This window comes from Rhinatrema bivittatum, chromosome 1, assembly GCF_901001135.1.
Source record: "Rhinatrema bivittatum chromosome 1, aRhiBiv1.1, whole genome shotgun sequence".
NCBI lineage: Eukaryota > Metazoa > Chordata > Amphibia > Gymnophiona > Rhinatrematidae > Rhinatrema > Rhinatrema bivittatum.
The window spans coordinates 19939365-19964750 of NC_042615.1; the positions used below are offsets into that span (position 1 = coordinate 19939365).

Sequence of the window (25386 nt, forward strand, 5' to 3'; positions counted from 1 at the left end):
TTTCACACAAGACTGTTCTCATCCAAACGGACAACACAGTTGCCATGTGGTACATCAACAAACAGGGAGGTACGGGCTCGTATCTCCTTTGTCAAGAAGCTACACAGATTTGGAGCTGGGCCCTGAACCACTCAATGTTCCTCCGGGCCACTTATCTGGCAGGCATTCACAATGTACTAGCGGATCGACTCAGTCGTTAGTTCCAACCACACAAGTGGTCCCTGGATCCCTCAGTAGTGACCAAGATATTTCAGCGTTGGCGGCAACCAACAATAGATCTCTTTGCTTCACATGTGAATCACAAATCGGACAAATTCTGTTCTCTACACAAACAGAAGAACCAGCCAGCCAAGGACGCCTTGGAACTCAGGCCTTCTATATGCGTATCCTCCAATACCGCTCATAACCAAAACTCTAGTGAAGCTATAGCAGGACAAGGGGTCCATGATACTCATAGCCCCATATTGGCCTCGACAAGTATGGTTTCCCACACTTCTAGACCTCTCAGTCAGGGATCCAATTCGTCTGGGAGTAGCTCTCACTCTCATAACTCAAGATTTCGAACATCAATTACTCTTCCCATCTCAATATGGATTCAGAAAACACCACAGCACAGAAACTCTCCTCCTATCACTATCGGAATCACTCCTAAAAGCCCTAGACTCTGGCCACTCATACATACTTGCCGTTCTGGATATATCTGCTGCCTTTGACACTGTTAATCACAACACACTTATCACACGCCTTTCTGAAATAGGGATTTCCGGCACTGCACTACTCTAGTTCCAATCCTACCTGAGCAACAGGACTTATAGTGTTAAAAGTGGACAATGTGAATCTAAACCGAGAAGTCTCACACAAGGAGTACCCCAAGGATCTGCTCTTTCATCAACGCTGTTTAATATTTATCTAACTCCTCTATGCCGCCTTTTATCAAAACTGGGTTTCCAACACTTTATCTATGCAGATGATGTGCAGATTCTCATACCTATAAAAAACTCTCTTTCAAGTGCTCTGAACACTTGGAATGCAGCCCTCACTGAAATAAAAAAAACTTCTCACTGACAACTTTCTAGCTATCAATACTAACAAGACAGAACTTCTCTTCATATCACCTGCAAACAACTCCACACGGAACACAACAGTCCTACCCCAAGGCTACCCTCCGGCTGCACAACAAGTCCGCAGCCTTGGCGTCATTTTAGACAATTTTACCTTTAAAAAATTAATCGCTGACACTGTTAAAAACGGATTTTGGAAACTTAACACACTAAAGCGTATCAGACCTCTATTACACCCATACGACTTCCGCACGGTTCTACAAGCTACAATTCTATCGAAAATTGACTACTGCAACGCTTTGTTATTAGGCCTACCAAAAAACACGTTGCAACCATTACAAATGCTTCAAAATGCAGCGGCACGCATCATCAACAACACGCACCGCTATGATCATATTACTCCTGTGCTTCAGTCCCTTCACTGGCTACCCGTAGCATCCAGGATCATTTACAAATCGATTACTCTGATTCATAAGGCCATCTACAACCAAAACATGCAATGGTTTCCTGAGCACCTATATTTCAAAAAAACAAACCGTCCAAGCAGAACCCAACATCAGGCCAGACTGCCGATCCCTTCTCCTAAACTAACCAAACTCACATCCACTAAAAAACGTTCTTTCATCATAGCAGGAACCAAAATGTGGAACAGTATGCCCGCTGATCTGCGCCAAGAACCCTGCCACCGAAAATTTAAACAGAATCTAAAAACATGGCTGTTTAGAAAAGCCTTTCTCTGAAGGATGAAAATCATGCAATTACATACTTCGCTGCTCAACCTACTCCTGATTTCCTCTATTCTACATTGCCTTTCCTCTTTCCTGACTCCCCTTCCTCCCACACTGACTCCCTTCCTCCGCAATATGATTCCTCCACTCCCTTACCCTCTTTTCCTCACAAATAATTCCGTATTGTTAACATTGTTACACATATGTATTTTGATATGTATTCGCCTAGTTTTCTGTTAATTTAGCACGTTGCTTGTTCCTTCTGTATTCATTGTAAAGCCTTTGGCTGAATTACTGTTTGCTGTAAACCGAGGTGATGTGCATTACGTGCCGCGGTATATAAAAAACTATAAATAAATAAATAAATCAGGGTCGGTTGCGCCATCCCAACCTTCAATTCTTATCCCTGACAGCATGGATGTTGAAAGCTTGATTTTACAACCACACAATCTTTCAACCAATGTATCTCAAGTGCTTATAGCTTCACGTAGACCTTCCACACGAAAGAACTATTCTTCGAAATGGAAAAGATTCACTTTGTGGTGCAGGCAAAAGAGTATTGATCCTTTCTCCTGCCCCACAACTTTTCTACTAGACTACTTATGGCATCTTTCAGAATCTGGTCTTCAGACATCATCTGTCAGAGTGCATTTAAGTGCAATCTCAGCTTACCATAACAAGATGGGAGATGCACCAATATCCATACAACCTCTTGCCAGCAGATTTATGAGAGGTTTAACTCAACTTAAACCACCAATTCGGCCACCAGTCACAGAATGGGACCTGAATCTGGTCTTAACAAGACTCATGCATTCTCCTTTTGAACCCATGAATTCCTGTGATGTTAAATTTCTCACATGGAAGACTATCTTCCTTATATCCATTACATCAGCTAGAAGGGTTAGTGAGTTACAAGCACTTGTCACATACTCACCCTATACAAAATTCCTACATGACAGATTGGTTCTCCGTACACATCCAGAATTCCTTCCCAAAGTAGTTTCAGAATTCCACTTGAACCAATCCATAGTTTTACCCACATTCTTTCCAAGACCTCATTCTCACCAAGGAGAACGGGCCTTACATACCTTGGACTGTAAGCGTGCACTGGCCTTTTACTTAGACTGCACTGCAGTCCATAGAAAATCCACTCAACTCATTGTATCTTTAGATCCAAACAAACTGGGTAAAGCAGTGGGTAAACATTCTCTATCCAATTGGCTAGCAGATTGCATACAGTTTTGCTATGAAAAAGCAGGCCTTCCTCTCCAAGGGCGAGTAAAGGCGCATTCAGTAAGAGCAATGTCAACCTCAGTAGCACACTATCGTTCAGTGCCAGTTATTGACATATGTAAAGCTGCAACATGGAGCTCTCTTCACACTTTTGCAGCTCATTACTGTTTGGACAAAGAAGGACGACAAGATTCAGCCTATGGACAATCTGTCTTAAAGAACTTGTTTCCAGTTTAATCCCAACTCCTTCTATATCCAACCTGCTGTGATTTTCGGCTGTCTCATTTTCAACAACAATACTTCAGTGTTGCTTCACTACAAAATGACTCAGCCTCTAGCTTGCTAATCACCCATATGTGAGGACTAGCATCCTGCTTGTCCTGGGATAAAGCAAAATTGCTTACCTTGTAATAGGTGTTATCCCAGGACAGCAGGATGTAGTCCTCACGAAACCCACCCGCCACCCCGCGGAGTTGGGTCTCATATATTTTATTATTTTATTTTTGCTAAAGCTTATTGCTACATACGAGACTGAAGAGAGACCCCTGTGGCAGAGAATATCATGGCATGCTGGGCATGCTCAGTGGCCTCACAGTGTCAGTCAAAAGTTTCTAGAAACTTTGACAGAAGTTTTCCCGCAATAGGGCTCAGTCAGTGACGTCACCCATATGTAAGGACTACATCCTTCTGTCCTGGGATAACACCTATTACAAGGTAAGCAATTTTGCTTACTAAAATAACTTATCAAGCTTCTAGATCAGCAAAGAGAAAATAATCAGTAACTGACAAACCGTTGCCTAAATTTATAAAAGGTAATATCTCATTCTAAGCTTCATTCCCCCCCCAGCCGCTTCTGAAAAGGAAGGAAAAATGTGCTCTTCAGAACTGAAGCATGCAGGTGCGCAACCAGGCCCCTGGTGGCACCATTTGCACATAGAAAAGTGCCTTTGGGGGCGCAATCGAGCAGCGCTTAGAAATGGCCGCTTAAACTTTCTGCTCCCTTCAAGCCCTACTCACAGAGGTTGTGCCACCATTCTTAACCGAGGATATTTGCTCGCAATGTACAGTCGCTGAAGGGATCTATAGCCAGGATGGCTACGAAGCGAAAAACTACTGATCTTAAACAGTTTTCTTTTAGTAAACTGTCTGAAGAGATTCTAGCTGATGCGGAGATATAGGCCGCGAAACCACGAGGCGAACCGCAAGTGCTAGAGGAGTCGGGCAATTCTCCAGATTACCCTGGTAAATCGAGCGCAGGAACGCTACACCCGGACATACCCACCAGAACTGAAATTCGAAATTGGTTCATTGAACTCAGATCCGACATGCAAAGCCATAAAGATGAATTACTGGCTCGAATGGAAGAAATGAAAGAGGACTTAAACAGCATGGGGCACCAAGTGGACGAATTAGACCTCAGAGCGGATAATCAGAGCTCTTATATTGATGCTTTAAACCAAAAAACAACCCAGCTTGCAACGGATGTGGAAACCATGGCCGAAAAAATAGAGGATCTCGAGAACCGATCCCGACGCTCTAACATCTGCATTCGGGGAGTGCCTGAGTCGGATCAGTATTCAGATTGCATGAAAACAGCAGCGGCCATTTGCACTGATCTCATTGCGACTCACGGGGCTTCCTCGGGTGAGATGGCTTCTCCTCCGTCGATAGAGTTGGAACGGCCCACTGTGTGCTAGGTCCCCGCCATGACAACAAACCTAGGGATATAATACTTAAGTTCCTGGACTTTCATCAGAAAGAGGAGGTCATAAACTTGGACAGGGCTGACCCACGTTGGAAATGGCAAGACCTGGACATCGCTATATACAACGACTTAGCACCCTCGACTCTTCAAAAAAGATATCAGTTAAGGGAAGTGACCGCAGCCCTGCGCGCTGAGGGAATAAAGTATCGGTGGGCTTTCCCTTTCGCTCTGCTATTTCAGCGACAGGGCACTACCTATAAATAAAGTCATTAGATGATACGGCGCGATCCTTTGCAGATGCAGGACTTAAGTTGGAGTTCGCGGCTCCAGCACCCGTCACTTCACAAAAAACTCCGGATACGCTTCCAAGATGGTGGCGGCCTGGGACGGGACGAGGACGTCTCCGCAGGCAGCCCAGTCGCTTGGGCGGCATTTTCGCTGACAAGGGATGAGTATGAAATGCCTCTGATGCTTCAATGTGCAGTCGCTGTTGACTGTTTAATTGCTGTTCTTTGAGATCTTTCGTGGATCAAGTTAGCTGATGTTGGAGCTGTATTTTGACATAGTACTCACCAACTCATGCCAGAAACCCGATGGTTATTTAACAGTTAACATCACTTCACAAACAATTCTGGATTTGACTCCAAGATGGCGGTGGCCTGGGATGGGACGAGGACGCCGCCGCAGGCGGCCCAGATGTTCGGGTGGCATTCTCGCTGACAAGGGCTGAGTATGAAACACACCTGATACTTCAAATTGCAGGTGCTGTTGACTGCTTAATTACTGTTCTATGAGATCCCTCGGGGATTAAGTTAGCTCATGTTTGAGCGATATTTTGACATTGAACTCTCCAACTCATGTAAGAACCTCGGTGGTTGTTTAACAGTTAGCAAGACTTTTGGAACCTCATATTGGATATTAGCAAAGTTTTTTGGGTTTTTTTATGACACTGGTAGGAAAGGGCTGAGGGGACCGGTTTTCAGGCTATTGCGTTGTTCCATAAACTAAGATTCGCAAGAAATTGCGAGCGAATCTCCCCAAGTCCAATTAGTGGACATGACACAGTCACCAAAATTACGGGATATTGTTGATGGGTATCAGATAAAGTTATTCTGTATGATTGCTTATCTAATGTTATGGTTTTCTCTTCTCACTCTGTTTTTTCATCTCATGGGAATATCTCAGTGGTCTCTTTGTAGCGTTACTATTAATTCCCTTAGTAGCTATGGTTAAGATCCTCTCTCTTAATGTAAAAGGGCTAAATACCTATAGAAAACGCTTTCTTCTTGAAAAAGAAGCCCTACGGCAGAAAGCGGACTTAGTATTTGTACAGGAGACTCACTTAAAACGAAGGCACGACCATCTCCTAAACTTTAGAGAATTTCCACACACATACTTGGCGGCAGCTGATAAACATCATAAATAAGTGGGCACAGGGATACTAATCTCAGCTCAGCTAGTGTTTGAATATATTTCTCATGTAGCGGATCCCAAGGGACGTTTTGTGCTCCTGACAATTCAGGTGGGCAACCAACTCTATAGGCTAGTATCTCTCTATGGCCCAAATCGAGATCATGAGATATTCTTAGATAGCATTAAACAGCTATTATTGGCTCACACTAAGGGCGTCTTAATTATTGGGGGAGACTTTAACCTCACCTTAAAGCAGGACTTGGATAACTCTGACCCGCATTCCCACAACTTAGGGAAACCCAGAAAAGCACTGCATGATATCATGGATGGTTGTAGTTTGATTGATGTATGGAGGAATCTGTTCCCCAGATCTCACTGTTATACATTCTATTCTGCGCCTCATGCGAGTTATTCTCGTATAGATTATTTTTTGCTAGATAAGATACTTGGAAATCGAATCATAAGTACTGAAATAGATGCCATCACATGGTCTGACCATGCGCCTATTAGCATAGAAGTGGACATGAGTAATAATGATCTGGGAGACGGATTCTGGAAGCTTAATGAGTCTCTATTTCAGGATGCAGCTTTTACTAAGCAGTTTGAGAGTCAAATGCAGGAATATTTTGAGATAAACGACGTACCCACTACCACGTCCAGTATTCTTTGGGACTGCTCTAAAGCGGTGGCCAGAGGTCTGTTAATATTTAGAGCCTCTGCTGTCAGGAAACTCAAACAACAAAAACGGGATGAGTTGTCTCATAAATTGCAGATCATATCCCAGGAACACATGCGACACCAATCCTCCCGCTGTTATCAGAAATTACTAGCATTACAATCTGAATTGTACAAACCAGATCATGCACAATTAATCCACCAGCTGGAGTTACAAAGCAGGCGTACTATGAGGGTGGGGATAAGGCTGGCCAACTGCTCGCTAGAAGGCTCAAAGCCAAGTCCGCCCAAAGTATTATACCTAAAATTAAAAATAAAGGGGGAGATATATTAACAGCTTCCCAGGAGATTCGCACAGCATTCTCAGAGTTTTATAGTACCCTTTATAGTACAGATAGCAATATTCAGCAGTTAGATATAAATAACTATCTGCAGGATGTTAACCTGCCATGTGTCTCTGCTGAGCAACAGCGTTTCCTGGATGCTCCATTTACAGTGAAGGACGTATTATAAGCACATTGACTGGCATATATGTTATATATATTTAAACCCCTGCTTCTTTTCTCTGATCCAAGTTATATTACTCCCTTGTTTTATTGTAACTGCATTCCTTAGCCTTCTCTTGTTTAACGTTTTTTTACTACTATTACTATTATTTTATTATTATTATTACTTAGATCAATGTTATTTATTGCCTTTTGTTCCCTATCTACTTGTTAATTGTAAACCGACATGATGCGATATTTATCGCGAATGCCGGTATAGAAAAACTTAAAATAAATAAATAAATAAATAAATAAATAAATAAATAATCAGTGATCAAATCCCTTAAACCGGGTAAGGCACCTGGACTTGACGGACTTTCAGGTGTATATTATAAGAAGTGTGCCCACACACTTGCTGAACTGCTAGTGCGATTCTTTAATGGACTGTGGGAGGTGGACACCCTTACCCCTCAGGCAAATGTGGCTGGCATAACTGTGCTCGCTAAACTGGGCCGCGATCCTACACAATGCGCCTCCTATAGGCCCATCTCATTAATAAACCTAGATCTTAAACTTCTTGCCCGTATTCTAGCAGTACGGCTTAATAACTTTCTCCCACAGTTAGTACATTCTGATCAAGTTGGATTCGTGCCACAACGAATGGCCGCAGATAACATCCGCAAAGTTTTAGATCTGATGTGGTGGGTGCAGAAGGAAAAAGAACCGGCCGTATTGCTTTCTATCGATGCCAAGAAGGCATCGATAGAAAGCAAAGGCATCGATGCCAAGAAATGGCCAGTGCCAATGGCACTGGCCATTTCTTTTTAGCGTTCTGCAAAAGATGGCATTTGGACCGTACTTTGTACGCTGGATACGAAAACTTTATAATCAAGCAAAGGCACGAGTTAAAGTGAATAATGGCTATGGAGCAGTATTTGATATAGGCCCCGGAACAAGGCAGGGCTGACCTCTATCCCCTCTCCTCTTTGCTCTCTATCTTGAATCTCTCACCACTGCTGTTAGGAGGGCTGACGACATAAAAGGGGTGCCTTTAGGGGACTCTCACTATAAATTATCCTTGTTTGCCGATGATGTGTTATTAATCTTAACAGACCCGATTACTTCTTTGCAGGGAGTCATGAGAGAGCTCAATAGGTTTAGTGCTGTATCAGGCCTTAGGGTAAATTTTGAAAAATCCAAACTGCTTAATATTAATTTGGATTCATCCACTGTGCAACGCCTTAGAGGGAATTTTCCCTTCAAATGGGAAAAGTCACATATTAAATACTTAGGAGTGCAAATATCCTCTAACCTGTCGGACCTCTACCGCCTCAACTACCAACCTTTATTAGACAAACTTTTCGTGGACCTGAGCCAGTGGAATAGTGGCTCCTTTTCTTGGTTCGGCAGAGTCACTATTGTCAAAATGACAGTACTGCCGAAGTTCCTTTACTTATTTGCTGCACTACCAGTATATCTCCCGAGACCAATATTGCGTAATTGGCAGAAAAAAAATATTTGATTTTATTTGGAGACGGAGACCCCCCCCAAATTTCTAGAGATATATTATATTTACCTAAAACACAGGGAGGCTTGGGAGTTCCGAATTTAACATGGTATTATGCTGCCTCGCAGTTACGAGCCCTGTTGGACATCAATAGAACCAGGTCCCCTAAGCAGTGGGCACAGATTGAACAAATAATAGTGGGCCAGATGGCGATAGTTGCAATGCCTTGGCAACCTCGGAACTCCTGGCACCCGGTGAAACATATCCCCTGGTCGCTGGCTACCACTTTGCGTATATGGGCTCAAGCAAGGAAGAAATTGGTTGGCCCTCACAAGTACTTCTACCAAACGTCCTTATTTCATAATGTGCAATTTCCCAGTGGATATCAGAACATAAATATTGGAGGGAGAAGGGAATAACGACTATTGGTCACTTACTATCACAGGGATTGCTTATTTCTAGGGATCAGTTAATTACTAAATATCACCTCACATATTGTGAATTCCTGGCTTAAGCCCAGGTTACACACTTTATATGATCACAGTGGGTAAACAGTTACGATCTGGGAGATTGCTGATTGAATCTTACTGTTTAAATAGCGATTTTATTACTGGTTCAATATCTAAACTGTATCAGTTATTTTTTTCCGTCAGGAAGAGGCCATTGTAAATATAAAGGCAGTTGGGAAGCCGACTTACATGTCAGCCTGGATGCTAGTAGTTGGCAAGAAACATTGCGGATGGCCCGGATTTGCTCCATATCAGCGACCATGCAAGAGAACTGCTATAAGATGATTTATAGGTGGCATCTTACGCCTGATTTATTTATTTATTTATTTGGAATAATTTATTTTTTTTATACCGACATCCGTTTGCACATCGTATCGGTTTACAAATAACTTGGAACTTTTAGGCATGGCCTTTACATGGAACAGTAACAATAACTATATGAGACAAGGAACAGTAACTATAACTATATACAAAACAAGGAACTATATAAAACAAGGAACAGAAACTATTGATAAATAAGGTAAGGTGTAGCAAAGTTACAGGATCAGTGGCATAGTGAAAAATAAAGATTAAGATTTGAGAAAGCATGTTGTTTACATAAAATTCAGGAGAAATTAGATCAAGGGGAATTAACAGTAAATAATACAAACATAATTCTGTGAATAAGTTGCACGAGTTTCAGGGATTCATCAAAGGGTGGGAGGAGTTAGACAGCAATAATGAAATGGTAAATAATACAAAGTTAATCAGAGAGGGTACTTGACTTGAATAGTGAAAGATCAGGAGGGGAAAGACAGAGAATATTACAAAAATATTCAGTGACTATATTACACAACATTCAGGTATTTGTCACAGCGTGGGAAGAGTTAGAGGGGTAGGCCTGTAGGAACAGCCATGTTTTTAGTTTTTTTTTTAATTTAGGTGTGGATGTCTCTGTGCGTAAATCTGGAGGGAGGGAGTTCCAAAGGGTAGGGCCAGCTAGGGAAGAAGCTCTGATAAGCTACACAAACTCTATCCCCCGGTTGATGACAGTTGCTGGCGCCAATGTGGAGGGAAAGGTTCCTATATCCACGTTTGGTGGTTATGCCCCAAAATTGAACCTTTTTGGGTGACATTGTTTACTTGGTTAAGCAAAATGTTGGGGATGGAAGTGGCTCCATTGGCAGCCATGGCTTTATTAAACATATTTCCAGATATCATCCCGAAGATGCAGGCCCGGCTTTGCGCCCAACTTTTTATAGCTGCGCGCAGTTTAATTGCAGCGCACTGGAAATTGGTTCGTATCCCTACCGTAGATAAGGTTATAGAGCGGTTACACGCTTACTATAGACTGGCCTCTTTGACAGCTATTAAAAATAATCGAGTGGCGATATTTCACAAAACATGGCAACCATTTATAAACCATATCACAAGCTTATGATCATGATTACTGAATCATACGTTATGTCTTGATACCATTGTATACCTATCTCGAACATTTGTCATTTGCTAAACATTCGGTGACTGGGTCATGCTGGGTAGGGGAGGGGGGGATGGGAATGGGGATTGGGACGAAGGAATTCACAAGTTTTTCCATTTTTGACTAACTGACTCTTCGATTCTTATGTTCTGCTTGCAAATGCAGTTGTACATTTCTCTAGTATGATCAATGTATGTACATATGGTTATAAGTCGGTGTACTCCTTTATGTATTACAGTTTGGATTATTGTGGATTTGAAATATAAAATGAATAAAACTTAAATTTAAAAAAAAAAAAAAGAAAAGTGCCTTTGGCATCATAACTCTTTGCTCTGAATTTTTACCAGCACCATCGTCAAGCCAAGGTATCATATCTTTGTCAGTGCCATCAGCTTCTCAGTATTAGGATATAGATAGTACTGATCAAACAATATACCATATTTTCCACCATCTCCATCCCACTTAGAGCTAATGTGGTGAAAAATCTTCAGAAGGATAGCCATGTTAGTCTGGTGTAGCAAAAATGACAAAATTTGTTAGTCTATAAAGTGCCACCTGACTCCGTCAATTAGAGCTAATGTCTCTCATTTTGGAGAACATACCTCCAAAGCATGAAATTCAATCCACTATTCCACCATATGAAGTCGGGCATGAAATTCTGCAAATTGGGTCACAGATTATCTCAGGGTTCACCTTAGTCCAAGGATAGGGCAGCCTCAGAAGAATCATCTATAATAATGTCTGACACTCAAAAAGGATCACAGTCATATAATTCTGTCATACCATTCTGTCATTGAAAGATCCATTGGTCTTCCATCAGACCCCTCTCCACAGCTTCCCAGTACACCACCTCCAGAAGGTATGTCATATCCTGCCTTTGTCAAAAAAAAATGACACAATTCAATTTACTTTGCAAAAATAAAGTAGAACCAAAAGATATTTGATATACTACAATATATTCAAGCCCCAAAATAAGTAGTGGCTGTTCTTGTTCATAGAATACTACAGGAACTCCAACCCATAATTTAGCAGACACCTTTGTCTACATTACCAGTAGCAAAAACATTAGATTTCTGCTACAAAGTTCAACCTTATTCTAGTCATTATCCCCACCATGAATCAGTCTTGAAAAAAGCAAAATGGTCTAAAATATATTCTAGCACCCCTCTAGGAAAAGATGCAAAGTTACTGGACACAGTGGCAAAACTTGTTTTCCAATCAACTATGTTAACATCCTGTCAACTATATGTGGTACAGTACATGTATAACTCCTTACAAAAGTTGCAAGATTTAACCCAGCTGCTTATGTCAGACATCATGGTTCATTTCACTCTTACGTCGCAAGAAGCAGAGGAATGTGGAAAACATCAAATTCGATCAGCTTATGAAGCATACATTCCTGTTCCAACCCCAGATCAGTCCAGACGAGTGGGTTTATGCATCCCTACCAGCATATGGATGCAGAGAACAAAACTTTGATGCACTGCTACATAACCAAGAGTGCCACCTGCATTCCCTCTGTATTTCTATCTCCAGCAAATGGTAGAGGTGCAAACCAGTCTGGAGTTTCAAAAAAATAAACAGCTATATTTTTGAGAGAAAAAAAATTGGCTCCTCGAGATTTAGGTTCCTTTATGGGGGCCATCCCTCGGGTAGAACAGGGCAAGCAAGGGGTTGGTGATCTCTGGAATATCTCTGCCCTTATCTTCAGGGAGGGTGATAGCCAGTGGTTTCGGCTCCCTCATCCCTTCTGGGTCTCTTGTCGCTGACCTGGGCTCAGCCACCTTCGCAGAAGCAGGGAAGTATTTCAGGTTTTTTTTTTCAGTTTTTCTTTCCCTTCTATGTGTGTGACCCTTAAATTGCTTTGGGTTTTAAAAAAAAAAAAAAGAGAGAGAGAGAGAGAGAGAGTAGGGGACAAAGCAACTTTTAGCTTGTGCTCCAGCGGCTGAGTTCAGTTTTGCTGCCGAGAGGCAGCTCAAGGTGAGCAGGGCCAAATTGCCATGTGTGTTGGGGCCAGGAGAGCTTGTTCAGCACTCAGACAGCACCACCTGTAGTGCTCGTAGGCAGAGTTTATTTTTAGGCTGCTTTTTTGCCGGCATGCGCCTCCTGCACTGTGTGGGAAAGTTTGCTGCTGCTCAAGACGCACTCGCCTCGATTTGGACACACTTTGTGGGAAATGCTTCTCCGGTGGGGCGGGGACCTCCACAGGTGCCCCAAGTGGTCATAGGAGTCTGTTTTTGGCAGGGCAGGTTTTGGAGGCCGTAGGGAGGTCTGAGGACTCAGCGGCTATTTTGTGCACACGTACTCGGAGCCAGGCTACTGTTTCAGAGCCTCAGGACTCCTCTCTCATGCTTTTTCTTGCAGAACAAGACCCTGCTGGTGGCAGATCAAGGGAACAGGTGCAGGGAGACACGGATCCGGACCCCCCTCCTTCGTATCTGGAATCTTTTTCTCCAGATTTGACCTTTTGATGCATAAGGCCTATATTTGGCCAGGAAGGGAGCTGGGATCAAGTGGCTTTTGCCTAGGAAGTCCTAGGCGGCAAAGAAGCCTAAGCAGGCGAAATCAGGAGGTTTCCTGAGGCTTTTGGGTTTCAAGAGGTCTGCGGTGGAGGAGGGACACATCTGATGAGGTGGATGATCTGGACCAGGTACAAGGGGGGGGGGGGGGGGTCCGAGAAGGGACCCTGCTGGTGCGTTGCTGGATCCATTATAGGATCCGGGTCAGGATTCTATTGGTGCTGGAGGGGATCCTATGCTGGACCTTGACGAGATTCTGGCGGCAGACGGGGATGATTCTTGGATGGACCATTTGTTCCGCAGGGATGAGTTGGGCCCACTGATCCCCTAGGTTCTGGAGGAGCTAGGGATTAAGGTCACTCAGGAAGAGTCTGACAATGAGGGAGTGAACCCAGTCATGGAGGGATTGCGGGGTTCCCCTAAGGTGGGTGAAGAATGGGGATATGCAGGTAGGCTTCTGACAGGTCCAGAAGTTGGTGGATCAGGAGTGGCAATCTCCCAAGGCGGGCTTGAAGGTTGTCAGAGCTATGGCCAGATTGTATCCCTTGCCGCATTAGACCCTGGAATCGTGGAAAGTCCCCCAAGATGGATGCAGTGGTATCTAAGGTTACCAAGAAGACTACCATTCCGGTGGCAGGAGCAGCGGCCTTGAAGGATATACAGGATCAGAAATTGGAAATCTTCCTTAAAAGCTGTTTGAAGTTTCGGCTCTGAGCCTGCATGCTGCGGTTTGCGGGAGTCTGATGCAGAGAGCTTGTTTGTGCTGGGTTAAGAAGGAGCATGATAAGAGGTCGGGAACCGACCGTGGAGGCACCCCAAGTGGCTTGCTTGGAAGCAGGAAAAGCTATGTGGCTGATACCCTGTACGACTTGTTTTGGATGTGTGGTCTAGCCCAGCTGTCTAACCTGCCTTTTAAGGGGAAGCTGCTGTTTGGAAAGGATCTGGAGCAGCTCATGAAGCAATTGGGAGAGTCGGAGGGTAACAAGTTGCCTGAGGACAAGAACCGCAAGAAGTTTTTTCCTCCGCATTCTCTATTTCGGGAGGCGAGGTTTCGCACTGGCAGGAGTCAGGCCCTGACGGCCTCTAAGCAGAGTTCTGGACAACAGCAGTCCTTTTGAGCCCAGTGCAGGCCCTCAACAGACGGTGGGGGTAGAAACAAGATCAGGCAATGAAGATGTACCAGTTCACTCCTCTCCAGAGGCTATTGGATGGAGGCTGGTCCTCTTTTATGAAGAGTTGACCAAGCTCCCGTCAGACCAGTGGATCCTTCAAGTTGTGAGAGAAAGCTATGCCTTAGAATTTTCTCGGCCACTCAGGGACACCTTTGTAACCTCCCTCTGCGTTTCCCGGGGCAAACCGGAGGCAATGCAGGAGACGTTGCAAGGTCTACAGCTTCTGTGCACCATTGTTCCAGTGCCTCCCCTGGAGAGGGGACAGGGTTGTTACTCCGTGTACGTTGTGATGCCCAAAAAGGAAGGGACTGTTCGACCCATTCTCGATCTGCAGAAGATCAATGTGACCCGCCGGGCTTTAGGAAAGAGACATTGCACACAGTGATAGCAGTGGTTCACAAAGGGGAGTTTCTGGCGTCGCTGGACTTGTCAGAAGCCTACCTGCATATCCCCATTCGAGCCGACCACCAGAAATTTGAGGATCATGGTACTGGGGGAACACTTCCAGTTTCGAGCTGTTCCCTTTGGGTTGGCGACAGCATCACACACTTTCACAAAGGTGATGGTGGTAGTGGCGGTGGCTCTTAGGAGGGAAGGTATCCTGATGCATCTGTACCTGGACGATTGGCTGATATGGCAAAGTCGGAGGAGGAGTGTGCTCGCTCGGTCCAGCAGCTACTGCAGCGTCTGGAGTTGCTGGGCTGGGTGGTGAACCTTGCAAAAGGTCATCTGGGCCCGACCCAGTCCTTGGAATATCTGGGAGCTCGCTTCGCTTCCTGTCTAGGGAAGGTGTTTCTGACTATGGAGAGAGTCTTCAAGTTACAGGGTCAAGTTATTCGGTTGCTGGACCTGTCGGTGCCCAGGGTCTGTGATTACCTGCAGGTGCTGGGTTCCATAGCATCTACACTGGATTTAGTGCCTTGGGCCTTTGTTCACATGCATCCCCTGCAGGGGGCTCTGTTATCCTTTTGGACTCCACTGACTGAAGAATTTCAGCTTCTTTTACCGTTGCCGGGGGATGTAAGGTACAGTCTTTTGTGGTGACTGTCTCAGCCCAATCTGGAGAAATGAGTGGATCTGGAAGTGCCCGACTGGGTGTTGGTGACCATGGATGCCAGCTTCTCTGGCTGGAGGGTGATTTGTCAGGGCAAATCAGCCCAAGTTCCATGGTCGCTGGAAGAGGCAACTTTGTCAATCGGCTGGAAACCAGGGCGGTGCGCAAGGCCTTGTTAGCGTTTCTTCCACTCGTCCAGGACAAATCGGTCCAAGTGTTCTCCGACAATGCGACAACAGTGGCGTACATCAATTGGCAGGGTGGCACGAAGAGTCGTCTAGTGACGCTAGAGGCAAAAGAATTGTTCGAATGGTCAGAGAAACATCTGGTGTGGATAGCTGCTTCTCATATGGCCAGAGTGGACAGTGTGCAGGCGGACTTCCTCAGTAGATAGTGTCTGGATCCTGGGGAGTGGGAGTTGTCGGTGGAATCCTTCACCTTGCTGCAGGCAAGGTGGGGTACTCTAGTGGTGGACCTCATGGCAACTCCAGCGAATGCCAAAGCGGATCAATTTTTCAGTTGCAGAAGGGAGGTCATAAGAACATGCCATACTGGGTCAGACCAAGGGTCCATCAAGCCCAGCATCCTGTTTCCAACTGTGGCCAATCCAGGCCATAAGAACCTGGCAAATACCCAAAAACTAAGTTTATTCCTTGTTACAGTTGCTAGTAATAGCAGTGGCTATTTTCTAAGTCAACTTAATTAATAGCAGGTAATGGACTTCCAGTTCAGAGGGCATCGACACTCTCGTTAAACCATGGCCGGCATTCCTGTTGCTGTACGTGTTTCCCCCATGGCCTCTCGTAGGTTGGGCGCTGTGGTGCATTGAACTTCATCTGGGCAGGGTGATCCTGGTGGCGCCTGAGTGGCCACGTCAGCCATGGTTTGTGGATCTTCTGCATCTGTCGGTAGACTGTCCCGTTGCTTGTTTCACCTCTCGGGGTTGCTGCGGCAGGGTCCTGTATTTTCAGACCGGGAGGATCGCTTCTATCCTAATGGCTTAGCTTTTGAGAGATGGTGGCTCTGAAGGGCTATTCGGAGCCAGTGATTGCAACTTTGCTGCAGGCAAGAAGATCTTCCACTTCGATGGCCTATATCAAAGTGTGAAGAATCTCTTCAAATCTTGGTGTGTGCAGAACAGGTGCAGCCTTTAAAGGTGGACATTCTTCAGGTCTTGACCTTTTTGCAGAGCGGTTTAGCGAAGGAATTGGCCGATAATTCCCTTAGGGGTCTGGGTGGCAGCTTTGGGTTCCCTGCGTGGCAAGATTCAGGATAGGCCGTTAGTGTCTCATCTGGATGTGGTTCGTTTTCTGAAAGGACCAAAACATCTGTGTCCGGTGCAAAAAATCTGTCCAGATTATCTGGATTTGGTTCTTCGCGTTCTGTGTGGTCCTCCCTTCAAGCCAATGTGGAAGGTGTCATTGAAGAATTTTACCCTGAAGACTGCTTTGCTGGTGGCCATCTGCTTGGCTAGACGAATATCAAAGCTGTAAGCGTGGTCGTGCAGGGATCTCTTCCTTCGCTTTTCAGAGGATGGAGTTTTATATAAGATTCCTTCCTTTTTGCTGAAGATAGTGTCCTTTCAATTTGATCAGGTTGTTGAGCTTCCAGCTTTTCCGAACATGATGGCCGATACTCCTATGGCTAGGGAGCTTCACTTATTGGGTATGCGTCAAATTCTTTTGCGATATCTCAAGGTAACAAATGGCTTTCAGAGACCGGATCATCTTTTTGTTCTGTTCAGTGGAACAAAGAAAGGAAATAAGGCTTCCAAGGGCACTATTGCTTGATGGTTAAAAGAGATAACTTCTGTTACATCTGTAAGGGCTGGTCGGTGCCAGAGGGATTGAGACCACATTCCACTGGGGTGCAGGCAACCTCGTGGGCGGAGTGTCAGCTACTCTCTCTGCAAGAGATCTGTTGTGCATCGATGTCTTCTCTTCACACTTTTACCAAACATTATCGTTTGGATGTGTGAGCCCCAGGGGAGGCGGCGTTGGGGAGAGGGTGTTACGTGCGGGTCTTTCAGGTTCCCGCCCAGAATAGAAGGGCTTGGGTATATCCCACTCATCTGGACTGATCCAGGGTACGAACGGGAAAGGAAAATTGGATCTTACCTGCTAATTTTTGTCACTGAAGTACCACAGATCAGTCCAGAGGCCTGTCCCCACATGTCAAAAGACTTCCTCTCTTCTGGATGAGCTGACTGTGCTGGCCTCTGATAGACTGAGTAAGAAGAAGTGTACATACTTTGGTTTAATTTTATGTTAAATCAAGGGGGCCTAATTTAATCTCTGTTCGCCCAAAATTGTTAAGGTAGACATCTTGGCTTAAGTACAGGTCAGTACTGAGGGACTGCAGATGGCACTCTGTTATGTAGCAGTGCCTCAAAGGTTTGTTCTCTGCCTCCACCTGCTGGTAGGGATGCATAAACCCATTCATCTGGACTGATCTGTGGTACTTCAGAAACAAAAATTAGCAGGTAAGAACCAATTTTCCTTTACTTTATCCAGAGCATCTGCAATTGCCATTGGAGGCAGAAGGCTAGCATTGCTGCAGGCTTTGGGTCTTCATGAAGGTATTGACAAGAAATTTGCTGGTGATCCATGCACAGGGGATACTCCTTTTGGAGACAAAGTTTAAAGAAACTGTAGGTCCAATTAAAGATCACTGTTCCCCTCTCTCCTTACCCTTTCAGCAGCAACAGCTGAGTAGCCATCTACAAGCAAGAAAGTCAACCTCAGCCTCAGGAAGGCAGTACTACTATTCAAGAAGAAGGTACCAAGCCTGTTCTTTTCAACAACCTTGCCAACAGAGCAGGCCCATGTGCAAGGGAAAGGACACAACCCAAGCCTTTTAAAGAACCAACATCTAACTCTACTTTTTAAAACTATAGTATCAAAATGGTTTTCCAGTTAGATTTAAACTGCCTTCCAGTGGACGGGAGGCTCAGACACTTCATCCCATCATGGTCTTTGATAACCATAGACCAATGGGCATTAAAGGGGCACTATGTGAATTTCAAGTTCTCTCCCCCAAACAATCAACCAAAAAAACACTTCATAAATGCATGACCGCTCCAGTTCCCCCAATAAGAGCAGTCAGCCCTTCTTCCTGTAAATGTATTCCAGTACACAGTGTTCTACTCCCAAATAGTTCCTCATTCCAAAGAAAACAGATGGTCTCTGATATTTCAAAAAAACACATGAAAGAAAAGTTCATGATGAACTCTTTAGGGATAATTCTCCATCAATTGAAGATCGACTGGCTAACTGCTCTAGACTTCAAGGATGCCAACACTCATATCACGATTCACAAAAATCACTGAAAATGTTTCACTATAGTCCACAATCATTACCAGTATCAAGATCTTTTTGACCTCTACGCAACACCCAGAAAGTTTGCTACTCATCCAGATATGCAAAAACAAATATATTGCTCTTCCTTAGATGAGAGGCTCATATCCAGCCATACTCATCAAGAAACTTGTTCTTCCACTCTTCATACAATAAATACCCTCCAAACCCTAGAATTCATCAATTTCCCAAAATCCAGTTTGGAGCCAACTCATGTAATGTACTTCATCGGGAGCCTGTCTCAATACAAAATTAAAAAAAAAAAAAGCATTTTTTTTTCCCAACAGAGGGCAGACATTCTGACCAAGCTAATTCTTGCCCTTTCACATTAGAAAGTTTTCTTCCCAATTCTTCATGAAAGCATTGAACCACATGGCAGCAACAGTCCTTGTTACCCCTTTTGCACATATCAGTATGAGACAGGCCAGTGGCACCTGAAATCTCAATGGAAGCAACACCTACAATCGCTTTCCCGCAAGTGACTAGGTCCAGCATTCACATCGTGTCTCTGGCATGGTGGCTGGAACTTTCACAGCTGCTGACAGGTCAGTCTTTTCACCAGCTTCAGTCTCAAGTTGCAGTATCCACAGTATTCTAATTGAGGATGGGTAGCTCATCTGAACAATTTTTGTTTTCAAAGAATTTTGTTTCCACAGGAGACTGCTGTCAACTTTAGGTGATTTAAGTGAAGTAATCTTCAATAATTTAAAAGTATTCAGTCCTTGGCTAAAGTCAAAAGTGGGCTGATCTAAACAGCGAACTAAATAGTGGTGAATTATATCAACAAACGAGCAGGCTCTTTCAGTCTCTGACAAGAGGCATGAAGATGTGGAAAGAATGTATCTGGTACCTGTCTATTTCGCCAAAATCAAATAGTGGACACACCAGGTCACCAGCTGCAACCACACAAGTGTTCATTGGATCATCTAGTAACACGGAAACTGTTTCATCTTTAGGGTACTCTGCGGGTAGATCTCTTTGCAACACCATTCAGCATCAAGGCCCCATCTGGAAAAAGACACAGCTGAACTAGAAAAGGTGCAGAGGAGGGCAACAAAAATGATAAAGGAGATGAAATGGCTCCCCTATTATGCTACTGAGGTTAGGGCTTTTTAGCTTGGAAGAGAGCACATGAAAGAAGTTTATAAAATTATGAGTGGGTTGAATGGCTAATAAAGGACAGTTATCTACGCTTTTGAATAATACTAAACAAGAGGACATGCCATGAAATTAACTACCAGAAGATTTTAAACAAATCATAGGAGAGTACTTTTTTTTTCCAACATACAATCAAGCTGTGGAATCTATTGCCAGAGGATGTGGTCAAGGTGACTAGCAAAGCAGGGTTTAAGAAAAGTTTAATCAAGTTACTGGAGGAAAAAAACATGCAACATTGTTAGCCAGGTAAACTGGAGAAAGCCATTGCTGTGAGTAACAAGAAATTAGATCTATTCTGAGATTTGCTGGGTACTTGTGACCCAGACTGGCCAGTGTCAGAGACAGGATGTTGGACTTGATGGACCCTAGTCTGACCCATTATGGAACTTCTTATGTTCTTAAAGTTAAACCAAATTTCAGGAACAACCCCTGTGATGCATCTTGTTGGCTATGTCGGGATTTGTCCAGCTAAAAATGACTTACGAGGAGAGATTGAAGAACCTAAATATGTATAACCTGGAGGAGAGGAGGAGCAGGGGTGATATGATACGGATTTTCAGATACTTGAAAGGTTTTAATGATCCATGGTCAACAACAAACCTTTTCCGTTGGAAAAAAATCAGTAGAACTAGGGGTCACGATTTGAAACTCCAGGGAGGAAGACTCAGAACCAATGTCAGGAAGTATTTCTTCACGGAGAGGGTGGTGGATGCCTGGAATGCTCTTCCAGAGGAAGTGGTGAAGACTAAAACAGTGAAGGATTTCAGAGGGACATGGGATAAACATTGTGGATCCATAAAGGCTAGAGGATGGGAATGAAGAGAAGAGCCATGGGGGTGGCTTGCTGGAATGGTGGCTACTATCTGGTGATTACTACCCGTACTCAATAAGCCTTCACATGGTTAATGCAACTCCAACATTGCTCTCTGCTTCAACAGCAAGGGGAATTGTGGAAGAGAGGATTTGCATTCAGACAACAACCAACAAGGACTGAACTACACCATCTGGGTAAATAAATAAGCGTGGGGGTAGCTTGCTTATTGCAGCGATTACTACCCTAAACCAATTAAGCCTGATACTTCACTTTGAATGTATATACAGCATTGCTCTCTGCTTCAACAGCAGTGGGAAATGTGGAAAACAGGATTTACATTCAGACAACATCCAACAAGGCATTGATCTGTGCAGTCTCGGTAAACAAGCATTGGGGTAACTTGCTTGATGTGGCAGTTACTACCCTTAACCATTAAGCCTTATGCTAACCTTTGATGCAACTCCAACATTACTCTCTGCATCAATGGCAGGGGGTGGCAGGAAATTCGAATCAAACAGTTACCAACAAGGACCCTGAACTTGGTGGTCGGTGAAACAGATAAGTCTGGAAAAATAAGTTTGGGAGCTTGCTGGGCAGACTGGATAGGCCGTTTGGTCTTTTTCTATTGTCATTTCTATGTTTCTATATAATTCCAAATATCAATCACATTTTTTTTTTGTTTTCGAATGGCCTTTTTTTTTTTTTTTTGCATCAATGCCCAAGTTCTTAACAGCATAATAAAGTTAACTGTTTAAACCATAGTAAATCCTGCTAGTTATACAGTAGCCATTGAGTATCTCAATAACTGCATTATCTGCTTGACACATTTGAAAACTAAGCATGTTTTTAAAGACTTTGACTGTTCTGTTTTTATATTTAACATGTGTACTCTACCATCTCTTATGACCCAACTGACAAACATGACTTTTGTCTTAATCTAGCATTTTTAGTCAAGAGGTTTGCAGATGGGTCTTCTGCACCTTGCTTACATTACGGCACTATATCATGCATGACAAAAATAACTAATCCTTCAATTTGAATTGAAAGATTTAGCTGTTTTATACCCCATCCCTTCTCCATGATCATTATATTGATGTCAGAAGTTATCTTACGCAGATATGATCTCACGTGCTCTGTCAATGTTGGAGCTCAGTTTCACAGTCTCATTTCATGCAAATACAAGCAGATACCTCAGAATGCCAGTAAAATAAAAATGTTCTTATTTTTCCATACTTCAAGATGGAGATTTTGTAACTGTTTCATTAATGTTCTTTTGCACCTGAAAAATCTTCCATGGGATTGGTGAACATGAAGAATAACTAGATGGCAGCAATGAAGTGCAGAAAAGAAACTATCCAGTGCAGCTGAGTCCCTTTTCCTAATGTCAGATTTAATGGCTTGGTAAGCCATCAGACTTTTGTGACTTCAGCTGATGTCATGATGATACGTACAGCCTTAGTGCAGGAGCCTGTGAGATGCTTTAGTGTAACCTGAGTGATCCTGTGTCTCTTTTTTCTGCAAAGAAAAAGGTGACCACAGCCCTTTTCTTTTATCTTCTAGACACCAAGGAAAAGGAAGACACGGCACAGTTCAAATCCACCTTTGGAATGTCATGTTGGTTGGGTAATGGATTCTAGAGACCACAGGCCAAGAACATCCTCTGTCAGGTAACCTGTTTTAGGACTCGGAACAAAACTGAGAGTCGCTCAAACGTGTAGGCAAGAGACAGTGGTGGAGCCCTGAAATGTAGACTTTTCTCATGGAGAGGGATCAGAGAAGAGAGGGAAGAAAGTAACATGTTTACGTGGTAAGCAGAAAGAAGGCCAAGAGAAAATGGAATTAGGACACTAAAGAGTGGAGTAAACAAACTGAAGGATTTAAAATTGGGTCTGATTTTCAGAAATAGTGACAAACAGGATGGATATCCTAGTACAGTGTTTCTCACCCTTTTTATGCCAGGGACCAGTAGATTGACCACCTAAATTGACATGTTCCAGCTGGCTGGAAGAGTGGGAGAGGAGTATCCTCCTTTGGCTGAATAACCTGGGGGTTCCTTCCATGGCTAAAGTGTGTGGGGGGTGGGTTACATGTTGTGCCCCCAGTTTTTGCCCAGCCCAGAGGAGCTGTGCTTCTTGCACCCAGAGCAGGGAAGAGAAAAAGATAAAGTTGTCTTATTCCAGAGGATAGTGTAGCCAGGGGCTAAAGATCTCAGTATTGGTGGCAGCAGGGGTAAATTCTCCTTGAAGAGACCTGGTGCTTCCAGTAGCCTTTATGGCTGCTTAGCCAGCAACCCATGGGATTTTTATTTATTTAAAGAGCCAGAGAGGGGGAGCAGTCTGGGGCACAGCTGAGCCCAATGTTCTTGTTTAGTATACCTGCCCAGTCAGCTGTTCACTGCCAGTGGTAGTGAAGACCTGCAGTGTGCCAGCAGTCTGTTCCTCCTAGAAATAGCAGCAATGTGCAGCACTGTGGGGCCTGGAATGAAGCTGCTACCAGGTGTTTTTGGACAGTAGAGAATGTCCCCCACTTGTGGCTGTGGGCAACCAGGTGAAAGCCGGTACCTGGGTGGCTGCAACATGGGTCTGCTTCCTCCTGCAATGACTGCCACTCCAAGGACTGGCAAAAAATGCTGCCAGGGACCAGTGGTTGACAAACACTGTCCAGTAATTAAAGCATTGAATTAGAAAACTGGGAGAGATCCTGACTTGAATTTGTCTGTCCTGCTGCTTGCGCAGTTAGTGACTCCCAGATCAGTTGCTTTTTCTTTTATGCCTCCCTTTGCTCTGTTGTGATTGGTTGTTAATATTGCTGCTGTTCCACTTTGGCACTTTTCTGTAGTCCAGATGCTGGAGAGAGGATGCTTCATTTTCAGAATCATAGATTGCAATGTTCTTTTGCATCCTGATTAGATGAAAGATCCTTACCCCCAGGAACAAGCAGGTTATAAGAATTTTATAAATAAATTAATGAATCCAGTCTAGTAGTATTGTACATAATGTGTTACTTAAGCTATAAAAAGCACCAGTTTAAAAAAAAAAAAGCCTGGTGTGCTGCATTAAATAGAGATGATATTGGATTGATGCTCATTTACACATCTAAGTAGCTTTTAAATATTTATGGCTGATATTGATCCTACTTGTTTGTAGCATGGGTTTTACAGATTGCAATAGGACTCTGTTTAATCTCTTAACGTAGGGATGCAAGACTGCATCGCTTGCTTTTCCCTCCTCCTTGCAAAAGACACTAAACACATAATGGCTTTACAAATGGCCATAGGTTGTTATGCAATAAAACATAACCCGAGCCTGAAGAACAAATTAACATGAAGTGCAATCATCATCGGCACCGCCATTCGCATGCCACCACGTCCCAGTGGCATACAGAGTTCGGCAGTCCTCCAGTATTTTACCCCGCCGCATCCCGGCGAGGGTAAGTCTATAGTCTGAGCAGCAATCCCCACTGATCACCAGCTGTCTCGTATAGCAGACCCCCAACTACACGAGTCCCCCCCCCCTTCTGATTGCCCTCCTTATCATCACAGTTATTCACAATTGACAGTTTTGGGCTTGGTTTTCCACCACAAACAAGGACAACCTTGTTTGCCCTTGTTTCCCCCTACTCTGCGGCCCAACTACCTCTCACCAATTTATTTCTCAAGAGCCTCCTGCAAGGTATTAAACAAGTCCAGCCCCACCTCCAACAAATGCACACCATCTGCCCTCAGAAATATCCCATACCCACTCATGTCTTACCCAAAAAACCCCTTGACTAATAACCCATCTCCCAATTTGCCTATTCACTTTTTTTTAAACACCTCTCTTCCATAAAGGCTTGTTCTTCAGTTTGAGAGACCAAGCCACCCTCGTATTGGGCATTCCATCCATAACAAATGCAAAACCTTTACTTACATAGAAACATAGAAACATAGAAATGACGGCAGAAGAAGACCAACCGGTCCATCCAGTCTGCCCAGCAAGCTTCACACATTTGTTCTCATACTTAACTGTTTCTCTTGGCTCTTAGTAACCTTATGTTCTAATTCCCTTTTCACCCCCACCATTAATGTAGAGAGCAGTGCTGGAGCTGCTTCCAAGTGAAATATTAAGTTTGATTAGTTGGGTAAGCGGCAGCATAGCTCTCTGCCATGAAGCAGAGGGCAATGCTGGAAATGTGTGAAGTATCAGTTTTTCTTTTCCCCTGTCATTGAAGCAAGGAGTCATGCCGGACATGCACCGAAAGTGAAGAATGCCTTGAAAGTCACATTAACTATCATCAAATATTGAAAAGCCTAATAATTGGTAATACCTATAAGCCCATGAACCCATCCCATCCCATTGCCACAAAGTCCTTGCAGGAACAGGCCCCTATATTGTTGCCCCCAAGATGAACCAAAATAATTTCTGGAACTCCCCACGTCAAAACCAGCCCCTGCAAAAATGACAATAATTGCCCCCATTTCATTCCTTGATTACCAAACCAGCAAATCCTCCACTTCTTCCCTTCCAAAGTCAGATGTTCCCCATAAGGTCTCAACAATT

The 25386-nt window shown here is 43.9% G+C and overlaps 1 protein-coding gene and 1 long non-coding RNA gene across 4 annotated transcripts in view; one reads left to right on the forward strand and one right to left on the reverse strand.

Moving 5' to 3' along the window:
• LARP1B (La ribonucleoprotein domain family member 1B) overlaps positions 1 to 25386 on the forward strand; it is a 579846-nt gene that overhangs the window by 471584 nt on the left and 82876 nt on the right. For all 3 annotated transcript variants that reach the window (XM_029591271.1, XM_029591184.1, XM_029591362.1), the window contains one exon: positions 22409 to 22515. In XM_029591271.1, the coding sequence (XP_029447131.1) occupies positions 22409 to 22515 (107 nt within the window). The remainder of the gene's footprint in view (positions 1 to 22408; positions 22516 to 25386) is intronic.
• Positions 11529 to 22211, reverse strand: LOC115085504. The gene is made up of 3 exons (XR_003854873.1): positions 21961 to 22211; positions 19727 to 19884; positions 11529 to 11650 (listed from the first exon to the last, which is right to left on the reverse strand). It is a non-coding gene; the product is annotated as an uncharacterized LOC115085504 (long non-coding RNA).